The sequence below is a fragment of the Coptis chinensis genome, chromosome 2 (assembly GCF_015680905.1).
Source record: "Coptis chinensis isolate HL-2020 chromosome 2, ASM1568090v1, whole genome shotgun sequence".
Lineage (NCBI taxonomy): Eukaryota > Viridiplantae > Streptophyta > Magnoliopsida > Ranunculales > Ranunculaceae > Coptis > Coptis chinensis.
The window spans coordinates 94,225,660-94,242,275 of record NC_141457.1 but is presented as its reverse complement, the minus strand read 5'-3'; the positions used below and the strand labels follow the sequence as shown (position 1 = coordinate 94,242,275).

General features: G+C 35.7%; 2 protein-coding genes across 11 annotated transcripts in view; one reads left to right on the top strand and one right to left on the bottom strand.

Moving 5' to 3' along the window:
* The first annotated feature begins 7,299 nt into the window (after positions 1–7,299).
* The window catches only part of LOC147519134 (vacuolar protein sorting-associated protein 2 homolog 2-like), a 51,484-nt gene continuing 42,167 nt past the window's right edge, over positions 7,300–16,616 (top strand). For 2 of the 10 annotated variants that reach the window (XR_015212011.1, XM_086590824.1), the window contains exons 1-8: positions 7,301–7,423; positions 7,504–7,548; positions 7,623–7,657; positions 7,736–7,786; positions 8,245–8,349; positions 8,429–8,500; positions 8,636–8,704; positions 9,130–9,210. Coding sequence is in view for 6 of the 10 variants with exons in the window: in XM_086590824.1 (XP_086446950.1) it covers positions 7,372–7,423; positions 7,504–7,548; positions 7,623–7,657; positions 7,736–7,786; positions 8,245–8,349; positions 8,429–8,500; positions 8,636–8,704; positions 9,130–9,210 (510 nt within the window). In the remaining 4 variants the exon portion in view is untranslated. Of the gene's footprint in view, positions 7,424–7,503; positions 7,549–7,622; positions 7,658–7,735; positions 7,787–8,244; positions 8,350–8,428; positions 8,501–8,635; positions 8,705–9,129; positions 9,211–9,311; positions 9,569–16,616 lie in introns of those variants that run through there. The other 8 variants (XM_086590826.1, XM_086590827.1, XM_086590821.1 and 5 more) reach the window with 8 other exon arrangements.
* Positions 10,879–12,088, bottom strand: LOC147519139 (uncharacterized). Its single transcript, XM_086590817.1, has one exon. It carries the CDS (start codon positions 12,032–12,034, stop codon positions 11,075–11,077), a length of 960 nt encoding a protein of 319 aa, XP_086446943.1. The 5' UTR covers positions 12,035–12,088; the 3' UTR covers positions 10,879–11,074.

The following is a 16,616-nucleotide window of genomic DNA, read 5'->3' as shown; positions in this document are numbered from 1 at the left end:
TAGATTTCATGACTAAAAGTTGCCTGGATTAAATCTATACCAAGAGTTTTTAGAGTTTAGATCAAACTATATTATTCGGCTAAGAGGATTTTTAATCGCATGAAGAAGAAGAACCAACTGAAGAATATTTTAACTGTCCTCAATGATCCCACAAACCTGATTTCACAGTATCAAATTCGATTTCACCAGTCCATGGATGAATGATGTGTAGATTATGTTATACAACGAATGGATGACGATTTTTGTTTCTATGAAACGCAATTTTGCTTAAGCTTTATACATTTGTGTATATATTATGCTTAAGTTTGCTTATGTTTATTGATTAAAATAATAATAATAATCGGAAAGGTCTTGGCAGCTCAATTTGTTGTGGTACTTGACCTCCAAATCATTTGTATGATTTATTTTGAAAATTAAATTAAATATATTATTTTGTTAAAAAAAATAAAAAAACAAAAAATAAAAAACTCAAACTCACAATATTTATAGAATCATATACCTACATGGACCTACTCATGCATGACTTCCTATTAGGCCCATATTATGGCCCATTGGCCCTTTTTAACTGAAAGTCTGAAACAAAAGAGAACAAGATGACTTGGCTGGTCCTCGTTTCTTTATTCTTCTTTCTCCTCACAAAACAAGAATACCACAAAAGAGGAGAAATTTATAACTGTTAACAAAGAAAAGAAAATGCAATGTCGGGAAATTGCTCATAGTGTATTATCTCATGACAAAATTTACAACTATTAACAAAAAAAATTATTTCGTTGTGAGTATCATTTAAATCACCAAACGTGGCATTTTTCTGTTTCGTATAAGTTCATAATTTCATCTTCATTCTTCATGTTCTTCATAGATATCACCCAGAAGTCTTAACAAGAAGTCCTTCGATAGGGCAGCAAAGGAAAGCTTTGCACTTCCAACAGGTAAGGATGGTCCTTCAAAATCATCCTATTTCAGAACAAAGTGACAATTTTGCTCTAGTCTTGTCCCCCAAATGGTGTCAAGTTGGAAAAACTTGCTCCAAGAATAAGTTGGCAGAAGATGAAAAGGATCAAGAACTGGTAGGTAATAAGCATCATACAGAGTCAAAGGACTGAAGACAAAGTCAAAGGACTGAAGACATCTAGCTCAGCTTTCTGTTATTCTGTTGTAACCGTTTTCTGACACATCTCATCTTAGTCAACAATAGTTAGTTAGATTGTAGAATTAGAGTATATATAGATGTATGTATAACAAGAATCTTTTAAGATAAATAAATTTCAGTTTTATGTTTTGAGGTTAATCCTCTTCTTCTTCTTTCATTTATGTTCTTGAATAAGAACATCTTTATAGTATCGGAGCATTCAATTACTTTACGGTATCAAATAGATCCAAAAAATTTCTTCAAATGACAAGAAATAATCAAGTTTCAGCTCAAAATCATCATCAACTATCAATTTCAAACTCAACCATGAATCAAGAAACCAACCTAAATGGTGGTGCAAATGGTGTAAATGATCGAATTCCACCAGTGATTCCACCAAATTCACAAGTTTCTAGTGCTTCAATGGCGGCTCAGCGTTTTCACACTGGATTTTCTCCAATTATTGGTTTAATGGCGGCTACTCAAGATGCATCATCTTTAGTGAGTTCGTTTCAAAATTTATCTTTTCAAAATATTTCTAATCTTGTTACTGTGAAACTTGATAGAGAAAATTATTTACAATGGAAATCATGTTTTAGACCAATATTGAGAAATTTTTATCTTTCAAATTTGGTAACTGGTAAAGAAAAGTGTCCTGAAGAATACTTGAGAGATGATATGGGCAATGAAAGTAATCAGGTTAATCCTTTATATTGTGATTGGGTGAGAAGGGATCAAACTCTATTGATTTGGCTAAATGCTACATTGTCAAGTGAATTACTACCATATGTAGTGGGAGTGTCGACTGCTCATGAACTATGGAAAATATTAGAGACTATATTCTCTACTATCTCAACAACACATGTTATGCAGCTAAAAGCTAAGCTACAAGCTCAAAAGAAGGGCAATTTAACTATTACACAGTATCTTCATAACATAAAGAAGATAGCTGATCAACTTGCTGCTGCTGGAGTTCCTGTACAAGAGCAAGATTTAGTGTATTAGATTCTTACTGGTCTTACAAGTGATTATAAACCATTTGCTACCTCCATCAGAACTAGAAAGGATCTAGTTACTTCAGATGAGTTACATGCCTTGTTACTTAGTGAGGAATTGTCAATGGGAGATCAAATTGGGCATATACATGATGGAAGTTCACATGCCTTTTCAACAGTAAGCAATTATCAGAATCAGAATAATCATGGAGGATATTATAACCATAATGGAAATCATAGGGGTGCTTATACAGGCAATTGGCATAATAACAAAGGTGGAAATTTTAGAGGAAATTTTAAGAATGGTGGAAATTCTCAATTCAATGGTGGCAATTTCAGAGCTCACAGTTCAAATTACAGAGGCCATAGTCCAAATTACAGAGGTGGAAATAATAGCTCAAGGGGTCAATTTTCTAATCAAGGTAACAGACCTATTTGTCAAGTATGTGGGAAGACAGGTCATCTTGCAATTGATTGTCATCACCGAATGAGTCATTCTTATGCCTGAAGAATTCCTCCAGCCAAGCTAGCTATGATGGCTAACATTACTGATAGTAATGCAGACTCTTCTGGATATAATTTTTCTTACAATGATCCTACTACTGTTACTTCAAGTTCTTATTCTGCTTATAATGAGAATGATGGGAATATGAGGTTTTCTTCTTATGGTGGACCAAGCTCAAGCTCTGTCAATTATGATGACTTCTCATATGCAAGTCAATGATTGGCTCAGAATCATTTTGCTCCAGATTTTCCTCACGCACCAACAGCAAATTATGCTTATCATGCACCAACACCAAATTATGCTTATCATGCACCAACAACAAATTATGCTTCTCATGCATATTCTTCAGGATCTACACCTACTTGGTATGCTGATACTGGCGCATCTCATCATATTACATCTGATATTTCAAATATCTCTGCACCATCTTCTTACCAGGGAAATGATAAGGTGTTAGTTGGAAGTGGTCAAGGTTTGCTTATTCAAAACACAGGCTCTTCATTTGTTTACCCTAGAAATTCAAAATCTTGCTTCAAAATGCATGATATTTTGCATGTTCCACAAATCACACACAATCATTTATCAGTTCATAAGTTTGTTATAGATAACAATTGCTCACTTACCTTTTATTCTAATGGTTTTGTTGTCAAGGACAATATCTCACAGAGGATCCTTTTCAGAGGTAAAACTGAAAATGGTCTATATCCATTCACCTTCATTTCAACTTCTTCTTCAGCTCCTTCAACACTTCTCAATCATAAAGCTTCTTATTCTACCTGGCATCAAAGGCTAGGGCATCCTTCACCTCAAGTTCTACATCAAGCTCTAAGACAAACTAAGCTGATTGTAGAACAATCTCATGCATCTTCTTTTGTAATGATGATCCGGTTAGGAAAAAGTCACAAGTTATCTTTTTTTTTCTTCAATGTGTAAAACAACAGTTTCTCTGGAAATCTTACATATTGATTTGTGGGGGCCTTCTCCTATATGTTCAGTGAGTGGTTGTAAATACTTTGCAACTATTGTTGATGACTATTCACGATTTTGTTGGATCATTGCTCTTGTGCTTAAATCAGATTTCTATAAGCTTTTTGTCTCTTTTAAAGTGTATATTGAAAATCAATTGAATTTAAAATTGAAGTGTGTCAGAACTGATTGTGGTGGTGAGTTCATTAGTCATGATTTTCAATCCTATTTAACACAATGTGGTGTTAAACATCAATTTTCTTGTGCATACACTCCAAAATAAAATGGAGTGGTAGAGAGAAAACACCGACATATTTTAGAAATGACTAGAACCCTTTTTGCTCAATCTAATATACCTATGCAGTTCTAGCTTGAAATTGTTCAAACATCAATTTATCTCATTAACAGGCTTCCCACTCCTCTTAAAAACACTTCCCCTTTACATAACCTTTTTCAACTTCTCCCTAATTATTCTAGTCTTAAATCCTTTGGTTGTAGCTGTTTTCCTTGACTCAGACCTTATGCTCATAATAAGTTTGAAATGAGGAGTAAGCATTGTGTTTTCTTAGGTTATAGTCTTGAACATAAAGGTTACAGATGTTTAGATCCTTTGACTGGTAAAGTTTTTGTTTCACGACATGTTGTCTTTAATGAAACAGAGTTTTCTAATATTTTCAAGAATTTTGACACCATGCTTGACAACACTATTCCCTACTCTTTTCAATTTTTCCAAAAATCCTTTAATTATCATCAAACTCAATCTTCAACTACTTCTACATCAGTCAATTCTATGATCAATTCATCCTTATCTCATTCTCCTAAGTCTTCACCCAGTGTTTCTTCCAATAATCATGTCATGCAAACAAGATCAAAAGGTGGCATATTCAAACCTAAATCTTACATGGCCACTAAACATCCCTTACCATTAGCCCTATCCACTACAGTTCAAAAACTTCCACCTACACCTACTACATTCAAACAAGCTGTAAAAGATTCTCAGTGGAGACAAGCAATGGCAACAAAATTTAATGCCTTGTTGAAGACTAATACATGGAGTCTAGTTCCTTATGATCCTAGTAAGAATTTAGTGGATTCAAAGTGGGTTTTTAAGTTAAAGTAGAAACCATATGGGAGTATAGATAAACATAAGGCAAGATTGGTTGCTAGAGGGTTTAGTCAGGAAAAAGGTGTCGATTTCACTGAAACCTTTAGTCTTGTTGCAAAACCAGCTACTATAAGGATGATTTTATCATTAGCTGTTCAACATGATTGGGATATTAGGCAACTCGATGTTACTAATGCTTTTCTCCATGGACATTTGAAAGAGGAGGTTTATATGCAACAACCCTAAGGTTTTGTGGATGCAGAAAGCCAACACATGTCTGTAAGCTTCACATGTCCTTATATGGGCTCAAACAAGCACCTCGTGCTTGGTATGAAGAATTGGTTAAAGCACTTGTTTCTCATGGTTTTGTTACATCAAAGGCGATCCTTCATTGTTTATCAGAGTACAATATCATACTACAACATATATTCTGGTATATGTAGATGATATATTGATTACAGGGACCTCATATGTTTATTATTCTTCCTTAATTCATAAACTTAGTCATACATTTGTTATGAAGGATCTTGGCTCAGTTTATTATTTTTTGGGAATGGAGGTCAAGAGAGATTCAAAAGAACTATTTCTGTCACAAACTAAATATATATATGATCTTCTGGAGAAAGCAAAAATGACTGGAGCAAAACCATGTTCAACACCCTGCTCAACATCTATTAAGCTTGATCCTTATAGTGGTGATCCTCTTCCAGATCCAACTGAGTATAGATCACTTGTTGGAGGACTTCAGTATCTCACGTGGACCAGACCAGATATCTCGTTTTCAGTGAATCAAATTTGCCAATATATGCAGCAACCAGCTACTAATCATTATGCTGCTGTAAAGAGATTGTTAAGGTATCTTAAAGGTACTATTGATAAAGGTATCTACTTTCAAAAAGGTTCAGGTCAAATTACAAAGATATTCTCGATGCAGATTAAGGTGAAATCCAACCGATAGAAGGTCTCAGAACTGGTTTTGCATTTACTTTGGTTCTAATCTAATTTCATGGTGTGCAAAGAAACAATCCACGGTTTCAAGATCAAGTACAGAATTCGAATACAGAAGTCTTGCATATACAGCTGCCGAGATTTATTGGTTATGCATTTTGCTGAAGGATCTTCAAGTACCACTTAGTCATCCACTTGTGCTTTGGTGTGACAACATTAGTGCCATTTCTTTATCAAGCAATCCCATCTTCCATGCAAGAACCAAACACATAGAGGTAGACTACCACTATGTCAGAGAACTAGTTATCAACAAGCTTCTGGACATTAAGTATATCTGTACAGCTGGTCAAACTGTTGATGTCTTCACAAAGGGATTATCTACTTCACGATTTCTTCAGTTAATTTCCAAGCTTACTTCGAGCATCTCCCTTCAGCTTGAGGGAGGGTAATAAGCATCATACAGAGTCAAAGGACTGAAGACAAAGTCAAAGGACTGAAGACATCTAGCTCAGCTTTCTGTTATTCTGTTGTAACTGTTTTCTGACACATCCCATCCTAGTCAGCAATAGTTAGTTAGATTGTAGAATTAGAGTATATATAGATGTATGTATAACAAGAATCTTTTAAGAGAAATAAATTTCAGTTTTATGTTTTGAGGTTAATCCTCTTCTTCTTCTTTCATTTTTGTTCTTGAATAAGAACATCTTTAGTAGGGGCGCTAAGAGGTAATGATATTAAATTGTTCAATGCTTAAAAAAGTTCTCCATCTTTAGGACTGAAAATTCTGTCTTCTTCTCATCTTCTGTGTGGCTGACCAATAGCCAAAACTAAACCTGTTTCAGTGTCATGTATCTGCTAACACCTATAAATCACACAAAGTTCACTTCAACTTCATATCAAAGCTCCATTTGATGTCTCCTATTTATGTTTGAAATTTCTCAGTAACATAAACTAAGACAACAACAATGTGCTGTTTGCTGTAATATCGGCCTATACATGGCCCTTAGAGGTCATCCTTTCCTTTTCTGAATCAAATTGTCCATGAAGACATGCAATGGTTCGTTACTCCAATTTTTTAGTTTAAGATGGAAGGACATGCTCAACAGATGGTAGTGGGTTTCCTCCCTTCGAACCTTCTCGGGAGATTAATATTCGTGAATCATGGATGCAAATCGAGCCTTTTGTTGTAAATTTCCTTTGTACCGATTATTTTGTTTTAACTATACAAAATTAATGTTCTTGAATCATGAATGCAAAAGAGGATTTTTGTCGTATTTATTCTGAAGCTTTACAACGTAAAATGTAACATTTTTTTCGATGGACCAAAGCTATCACTTTTGTAATCTTTGACCCGTTAAATTAACAGTATTATGTTGAGTAGAAATACCCAACTTGTTAAATTAACAGTCCCTTCGAAGGAATTACAGCGAATTGCAACTACCACGTCATCGTATTTGTGATATTTCAGCGAAAAGAAAGGTACTGAATTATCCGGTAAAGGACGAAATTTCGAGATTTCCCTACATGGGGTGGCACCAATAAAAAATAGGGTTGTTTATGAACAACTCCTAACTTTTTTAAACATTAAAAAATGAACCTGCAACGGCTATATTGACGAAAAAGTGCAGTTTGAGAGGAGAGCTGTTTTTTAACACTCAAGTACACAAACAGTGTTGTCCTTTTTTAACACTTCGCTTCTTCTGGAAACAAATCTAGAAACTCAATGGCACAGAAAACAATCTTGAACATTTTCAAGAAGAAAACTTCACCAAAAGGTATTAGTTAATGAACCCACACTCGTTTGAATATTTGACTGTGAACTAATATGAGTTTTATTTTTCTATTTTACTTGCAGAGGCGTTAAGGAGTAGCAAAAGAGAAATGTCAGTTGCAACTAGAGGTACATTTTAATAGATTAAGACAAAAAGTTGTTTCTTTTTTATTATTTTGATTGTTTAATTGTTGTTTTCATAGGTATTGAAAGAGAGATTGCATCTTTACAATTAGAGCTTTTAGTGTGTTTTTATTAATGATGAAATTGCATTGGAAAAATGACTTGAGTTTTGCTATGGGAAAAACAATGACAGGAGAAGAAATTGGTTACTGAGATTAAGAAGGCTGCAAAAACTGGAAATGAGGTAAGTCCTCTTGCTCTTATACTAATAGCAGTTAGCTTTATAATCAATTGTATGTTGTAATTGGTTGATTGCAAAATGTTTCTAAAAGTATAGATTTAGAAGAATCACACGTGAATGCGAGTAATGTGACTTGTAGTTAGTTTCAGATACTAGTATCAAATTGAGACTTAGTCCAACCTGCCTCAATTTGGAGTCAATTTTTGGTTGATTGTTGAGTAACCTACTGTAAATCTCATCCTATGTTTCGGATTGAATACGGTATAATAGCCTACACGTTCGTAACCCTATATATGCTCTTCAGAAAGATGCAATTTGCGGGGTTTTAAATCAGTTCAAGTCGGGATCAGTCTGGGCATGTGTTAATTTTATTGTGATGCGAGACCTGATTTGGGACCCTAGGTTCTGTATGGTGAGTTGGTGACTGAATGTCCTACGAATTAACCCTATGAATAATGCAGGCTGCCACTAGAATATTGGCTCGTCAACTTGTTAGACTACGTCAGCAGATTACTAATTTGCAAGGGAGCCGTGCACAGATTAGAGGTGTAGCAACTCACACTCAGGTCCAGACCTTGTTACTGACTTAAAACTATATGAAACTCTGCTGGTTTCTACGTCTCTAAATGATGGTGTTTGTGGCAGGCAATGTATGCTAGTACTGCAATTTCTACTGGAATGAAAGGTGCTACAAAAACCATGGTAGCCATGAATAAAGTATGTGTTCTTGGTGGTAGTGGCAGTGGTATTTGAGATTGAAATCTCAATTGAACTACATATCTCAGTTTCTCAATTGTTTGAGTTTGTCTTTATGTTGCTTATTGATCAATTTTATGTCTTGGCTTGTTTCAGCAAATGGCACCTGCGAAGCAAGCAAAAGTCATTAAAGAATTTCAGGAGTCGTCACAAATGGACATGACTGTAAGATCCTCCTTTCCTGTCATGCACCATTTAAATGCTTCTAAGTCATGTATCATGTGGTTGTCCAAGTATTCCGTATATGAAACATACGTTTTACATATTATAAAATGTTCCAAAACGAGTCAGTACTTGGCAAATCACTGACAATGTTCAAAAGATAAAAGCTTTTATTGAGTTGTTTATATCTCGCCATAGCTTTGCTGAGCCACTTGCCATTTAGTGCGTCTCTGTCATGAAGATTTGGGCATAATTTTCTGATCCAGAAAGCCGTTCCATAGTACCACTGTAGGATTTATTGGTGTCAAGCCATCCAAAAATCTTATAGGAGTTTGGGATTTCTGAGGATACTACAAAAATGTTGCCTTGTTATCAGGTTTTGTTAAGAAGTCATTGCATTGCTCTTTATTTATGATTCTTTTTTGCAGATTGAGATGCTATCAGAATCAATTGATGAAACTTTGGACAAAGATGAGGCGGAGGAGGAAACAGAAGAGCTCACCAACCAGGTTAGCAAATACCCAAGTCATCAGTCTTTTCAATATCATACATTTACATTTAATAGAATACAACTGTTATCTTTATGTGGATTTGCATGTTTTGTCTGTAGGTGCTTGACGAGATTCGTGCAGATATTGCTTCACAGGTTAGTCTTTCGATTGTTGATGACGTCCCCTTGCTGGATTTGGCCATATTTTAATATTCCTAACTCATCATCGGTATAATTAACAGTTATCTTCAGCTCCTAAAGGTCGGATCTCATCCAAGATAGTTGAAAATGTTGTCCCGGCAAGGTAAGTTTCATCAAGCCATATATTTAACACCAAGGTAAATCTAGGAATTCCAAGTTGCTCAAATTTGTTAACACTGCAGCAAAAATAATCAATTATAGATGCATCCCCGATTCAGAAAGCTTATTCATGTGACAACAAATCAATAGGGAATGAATAAAGTGTACGATCACATACCTTTGGCAAAGTCCGATAATGACCCTGCTACATTATTATAGCTAAGAATAAGAGTCTTGAGAGATTTGAATTCACCCAGAAACGGAACAGTGCTCTTGTCACTATTGTTGGAAAAGATCACTTTTGTTGGAATTGAAGGTGCAGTATTGCTCATGTTGACGAATCGGTTAAATCTTAAATCCAAGACCTCCAGCTTTTTCAATTTGGATAATCTCTCAAGATCTACAAGTAGAGCATAGGGAAATAAAAATTAATTAGTTGGAAATGGTTGGAAGGTCCAAAAACTACTTCGTTTGTTAAGTGCAAAAATTGGTATCTCAGTATTTACCTTCAATTGTCCAATTAACGTTATTGTCTGATAAGTCTAGATGTTGCAGCTCTTCAAAAGGAGTATACAAGGATACATCTAGAAAATGATCGTCAACATCATTGTTGTATCGGTACGCAAATTTAAGAGAGAGTTGGGTCACTTACCAGTCGTATTACTACACTCAACTCTTTCCCAAGTACAACAATCACTTGTTTTGTCATCAACCCAAGTGCAAAAAGGGGGGTAGGATATTCATTATCTGTACGAAGACAATCCGTATGATTCCATTCGGTTGAAGCTTTTATTAATTGGATAAATGTTTCTGCATATGCGGAAACCCTTGTATCAATTGGTTGCTTGGCTGGTGTACAGTGAAGGAAGATAGCAACAGTACATATTGGGGACAATTGAAGAAGATTCACCATATAATTTTAGAGGAAGAGGGGCTATATTAAATGTTTTAGTATTATAGGCCTTAGATGTCTTCTGAGCATTGTAGTATTACTATGGAGTTATTTACTTTCATTCATATAGTAATTTAGTTATATGCATTTGATTCTTTGACAGACAAATGCATTTATTTTAGTTATATGCATATGGGGAGTTCAATTTTCTTTCACTCTCTCTGTTTTCAAGCCCACTACATATATAGTTTAGTTTCTTTAGATTAAGAATTCAACATTAAGTTTGTTTGAAAAATTAAGTGTGTTCTTGTGTTGAAGAACTATGAAGGTTGTGTTTCTCACCGAATTGAAAGTCTTCATCTAAACTACTTAGTCCTTTCTATTAGTTGAATAACAACTGCGAATATAACATTCAGTATGTCAATTTACTTTGAGCACTCAAAGACGCATCTAAAGTCAATTTCCGAATATAACGAACATTTTGAGCAATTTGAATATTCCAATGTCTTCCCATTGATTGATTCTTCAGGCTTCAACCAACATAGAGAAAACGAAAAATCAACTGACAAGGAGGAAAAATGGGTTTAGCGCCCAGACAATCACAATTTCACAACTTATAATAGACAATAATCTATATAGGTATAGGAGAAGATGCAACAAGTTAAGATCAAGCTTTCATAAAAAATGCTACTCATGGAAGATCCGAATCCACAAGAGGAATACTAGACATCTTACTGTACTCCATGTCCTCCTCGACCACTATCTGTTCCCCATGGATTTCTTTAAGCTCAAAGTAGAACACTGTGTACGCCATCATACTCAGTATCTTCACCAAAATGTTGAAATTCACTGTGATACCATACGCAATCAAGATCTGAGTTGTTACCGTTTGTTGATTCTTGTTTATCATAGAGAAAAGAATACCGGGACTATAAAGTATCATTACAACAAAGGACAGAACAAGCCCAACAACCTTTCTTCCTTTAACAAGTTTTTCAGCTTTTCCAAGTGCTTGCAGTCCATAACAATCTTCCAATACTGAAATCACAAGACTCAATATCGAAACTAAAGATAGGTAGAGATTAAGGAAAATAAAGAGGAGAAATAGAAGGATTCCAACCGCAACTACAATCATCGATCCCCTTCCAAGTATCAAAACAAAACATAGTGGTAGAATCAATAGAAAGAAGCCTGCAATACATAGGGAAATATAGAGCCAAGTGATCACTGGCCTAGTCCATATTTTTTTTATTCTGAAACATAGGTCCTTGAGTGTCTTGTTCTTCCCTAAGTAAGACATGGATGATACATAAATCGTAGCCACAATAGAAAACAATGAGACCACTATCATGAGGAGCAAGACAACCATTTCTACTAAGATAAGAAGAATGACGTCTTCTTTGATTTTGAATAGTAGTTTGAGGTATTCGCTGCTTTTAGGATCCATGCTAAAGAAGGGGAGTACTTTCGTTAACAAATCATTGGAGAGGTACTTGAAGGAGGTAATGGTGGCTATGAGTAGGAGGGAGTGAAGGATCATGCTGGAAAGAATGATGAAGAGGAAGATCTTTTTATTCCTGCGAGGAAGTTTAAAGACTTCCTTTACAATTTCCATCACACCTTGAAGCTCAGAAGAGTAGTTCCTAGCCATTTTTCTTGATATCTCTTTAATTATTATGTCTGTGCATTGTCACTGAATGAAGCCTGTTGGTATTTATATATGCTTCACATTTATGGGTGAAGAAGCAGACTAATTCAAGAGTAATATTAGTCATACAGATCATCTCAACGTTGACCATATTGAAATGTATAATTCTATCTAAGACTTTTATTTGGTAAAGACTTCAAAGACTTGTTTGAGCTACAAACCTTCATAGCAATTTAAAATTTAAACAATCCGTCAAAGCTTAGTTTTTTCAGAATTGATCTGCTCTCATCTATTTAACAAATTCTCCGCGTCCTGTTTTTTTACATTTCTAAACGTAGTCAAGTTTGCTTCCAAGTTTGGGTCATCGATCACTGGTGATGCATTTGTATTTCCAGGATATAGTATCAGCTATGATCTGCAGACTGCCGGTTGTGCAACCTCATCTTAATTAGTTGAATAATGTTGCACACAACCTGGCCCTTGTACTAATAATTCCCCAGGCACGGTGTTTCTCTGTAATATCCCGTTAAATTATTTCAATTAATTAATTTATTTACTAAAACAAAAATTTATTAGCTTAAGTGTTATTTTAGTTTTGGGCTTGTAGTAGTAGTTTAAATTGTTGGGCTTATACGTAGTAGGCCTAAACTCGGTAGACTAGTTGAACTCAAATTAGTTGAGACGTGAGAGTCCTTCTTTAGTGATATTCTATAAAGGCTAAATCTACTGTGCGCGAGATGTAGGCTATGCCTTCACATCTCGGCCACTCATCACAAGGGGGGTGCGTGTGTATTGTATCAAGAAGTAGTGATCCACGGCCCTCACTTCCTGCGCACCATACATCTCGCGCACCGAAGTAGTGCTCTTCTATAAATACACGTTTAGGACGTATTATCAAAAATAAAGAAATAAAGGAGAATAGCTTGAGCCGCTTAGGAGGAAAACTAGTGCTGATATGTACAAGTTGCGTTGGATTCTAGCATCAAAGGAGAAAGGCAAGTACCTACTTGCTGTGCTACTTTTCTACCTCTAGAATTATTGGTATAGTCAAGTCATTAGTGTTGGTGTCAGGGGCGGACTCAGAAGAGGGCTGCACCAGGCTTCAGCCCGGGTCATTTCGTTAAAAAAAAAAAGTAGTATGCATATTAGCCCATTAGCCCAAAGAAAAAAAAAACCCCGAAGGCAATTCTTTCTCCCTCCGACTACGAAACCCCCCCTCTCTCAGTCTCTCTCTCTCTTCGTCTCTTGATTCTTCTATTCAGAGTCTGTTCCTAGAACTATTTGTGGTGATTTTGCTGTCGAGATTGGTAGGTAATTAGATTTGTTGTTCATTTAATTTGTTACATTGGTTTAGTTATTGTTTTTGATAGATTTCAGTTGTATGAGTTGGTCTGATTATAGTATAATCTTGTTATGGTTGTTTGAATTAGAATTGGGTGAATAAGATATTTCATGAATTGCAAAACCATTTCTGCCTCTCCCATGGGTAGATTGAAACCATGTTTTCTTTAATGAGTAATATGTAAGGTTTTATGTTTTCTTCAGTCATTCAATGTCGAAGGGGGTGCAAAAGATAGATTCTTTTTTAAAACCAAAAGAAACAGCCGACACATCCAATGTTGCTAGTACTATTGAAAAGGATGATCAAGGCCGTTGAAGGTTCCAAAGAGTTGAACCCATTGAACAAGTTCATCCCAACTCTAAAGGGATTGAACCTATTGAACAAGTTTGTCCCAACTCTCAAAGGATTTGAATCTATTCAAACCGGTGTTACTAGTTCTTTGGTACGTGACCCGGGGTTACACCGTCAAATAAGTGAATATCCTATTAATCAGCGTGACGAGATCCGACGAGCTTATGTCACATTGGGGCCACTTCATTCTAGACTCGACGAATATCTGCCCACCATTGATGGAAAACAAAACCGGTATTTTCATAGTCATTGGTTTGACGATTTTCCTCGGCTAGAATATTTTGAAGAAAAAGATAGTGTTTTCTGTTTTCCTTGCTATATCTTTAGTTCTCGTCGTTCTAATTTTGTTGTTAATGGATTTTGAAGTTGGAAGAGAGTTTATTGTGGAGTTAAATGTGCATTTTTGCAATATGTTGGAGGCCCTTGTTCCGCTCATATGTCCGGCCAGAATCGCTTGTGAGGATCTAGTGAATTCATCTCGGCACATTGGTAATCTTTTAAATGCTCAATACAAACAGGAGGTAGTGAAGAATATGTTTATGTTGAAAACTATTTTACGGACTCTCCGATGGCTTGTATTACAAGGTTGTGCACTTAGAGGACATAATGAATCAATCAAGTCAAGTAATTGTAGAAACTTTCTTGAATTTATTGAGTTCTTAGTTGAATTGGATCCTGATATTGATCATGTTTTAGATAATATAATGCTTCCGAAAAAGCCACATATACTTCTCCGAATATTCAAAAAAGCTTTTAAATATTATTAGTGATCATGTGAGGGAGGGGTAAGATTCGCGAGGAAGTTAGAGATGTTAAGTTTTGTATTCTTGTTAATGAATCACAAGATGTTTCAAATAATAAACAAATGCTCTTGTATTAAGATTTGTCGACTATGATGGTTTTGTACGTGAACGGTTTTTAGATGTTGTCTGCGTTGATGACACTTATTCACAAACCCTCAAGAATGAAATATGTGATATTCTTGTTCGAAACAATCTCTTTGTTGATGATATGAGGGGTCAAGGGTATAATGATGCTAGCAACATGCGGGGTGCTTGGAATGGATTGTAAGCTTTATTTCTTAGAGAGTGCTCTAGTGCGTATTATGTGCATTGTTTCACTCATCATTTACAATTAGCATTGGTTGCAGCTGCTAAAGATATATCAGATATTTGGTTGTTTTTTTCGAAGTTGGGTACAATTGTCAATTATTTTAAGGCTTTTCCTAAGCGCCAAGCTGAGTTACTAGTTGTTCAAGTTGAAGAAATTCAAAAATTGATTGATTGTGGTGAACTGGAGACAGGAAGGGGGGAGAATTAGATTACGACATTGCAGAGAGTTGGGTTTACTCGTTGGAGCTCCCATTTTCAATCTGTAAAGAGTTTGATAGTTTCATTTAGTGCACTTTCTCGTGTTCTTGAGAACAACACAAAAAATGGATCAACTAATTCTAACTGGGGGGAAATTAGGGTTCTCTTATTGCACTTAGATTGTTTGATTTTGTATTCATGTTATATTTGCTACGTAAGACAATGGAACATGAAGAAGGTAACCAGTCCAGGTCCCACAACGACAATAGCCATAATCGGCCATTCAAGTTTGTTGGTGAGCACTTCAAGCGGTGGAAGGCGAAGATGATGTTCTATCTGACCTTAGTGAAAGTGGAAAATGTTCTAAGTGAACCGATTCCTGATGAAGATGTCTTGCTGGAACCTGCTCTATCTGTTACTGTTGATAAGTGGATCGCTGTGGATTTCAAGTATAAGAATTACATCCTGAACTCGCTTGCTGATGATCTATACAACTTATATTCTGAACTTCCGTCTACTTCTGATGTTTGGGAAGCCCTACAAAAGAAGTATGATACTGAGGAAGCTGGCTCCAAAAAATACGTTGTAAGTCGTTATCTTAAGTTTCAGATGGTAGATGACAAATCTGTTGTGTCTCAATACCATGACCTATAAATTATTGTTCATGAGATACTTTCAGAAGGGATGAAAATTGACGGGCAATTTCAGGTTGTTGTCGTCATTGATAAGCTTCCTCCCTCTTGGAAGGATTTCAGGAACATACTGAGGCATAAGTCTAAAGAGTTTTTGATCGAGAGTCTTATTATGAGACTCCATATAGAAGAGGAATCACGAAAACAAAACCTTAATGAGGAAGTTGCCATGTCATCTGTGAAGGCTAAGGTTAATGTGGTAAACCAACAAACTAGTAAGACTAAATCTAGTTTGAAACCTAATAAGAAGGCCATGAAGAACAAACATGTTAACAAGAAAGCTCCACAAAATCAAAACCAGAATTAGGTGCATATGAATCAAAAACCACCCGTTGACATGTCAGAAATTGTCTGTTATACTTGCAAGAAGAAAGGGCATTATGCTAGGAACTGTAAGAGTCGTAAAGTCAGTGAGGCTAATGTTACTGAGGAACCTTTTGGTGCTATGATAACTGAGGTCAATTCTGTTAATGTCTGTGAGGGGTGGTGGGCTGATATTGGTGATTCTAGGCACATTTGCTATAATAGGAACTGGTTCAAGAGTTATACCACAACTACAAATCAGGAAGTCCTACTTGGTGATAATCATATGACCAAGGTTCTGGGTACTGGTGATGTTGAGCTGTAGTTCACTTTTGGAAAGAAATTGTTGTTAAAGGATGTGCTTCATACTCCTGATATTAGGAAGAATTTGGTTTCTGGTTTTATTTTGAACAAGGCTGGATTTCAGCAAGTCATATGTAGTGATCAGTATGTGATCACTAAGTCTGGAGTTTTTATTGGTAAGAGATGTTAAGTTGAATGTTGCTGATATGAATAAAACTTCTACTTCTGCTTACATGATCTCTTGTTCTGTTAATATTTGGCATGGTAGATTATGTCATATTAAT

What these genes read in the sequence shown, in the direction of transcription:
- LOC147519139 (XM_086590817.1), bottom strand. Translation starts at nt 12,034, where the DNA reads ATGGCTAGGAACTACTCTTCTGAGCTTCAAGGTGTGATGGAAATTGTA.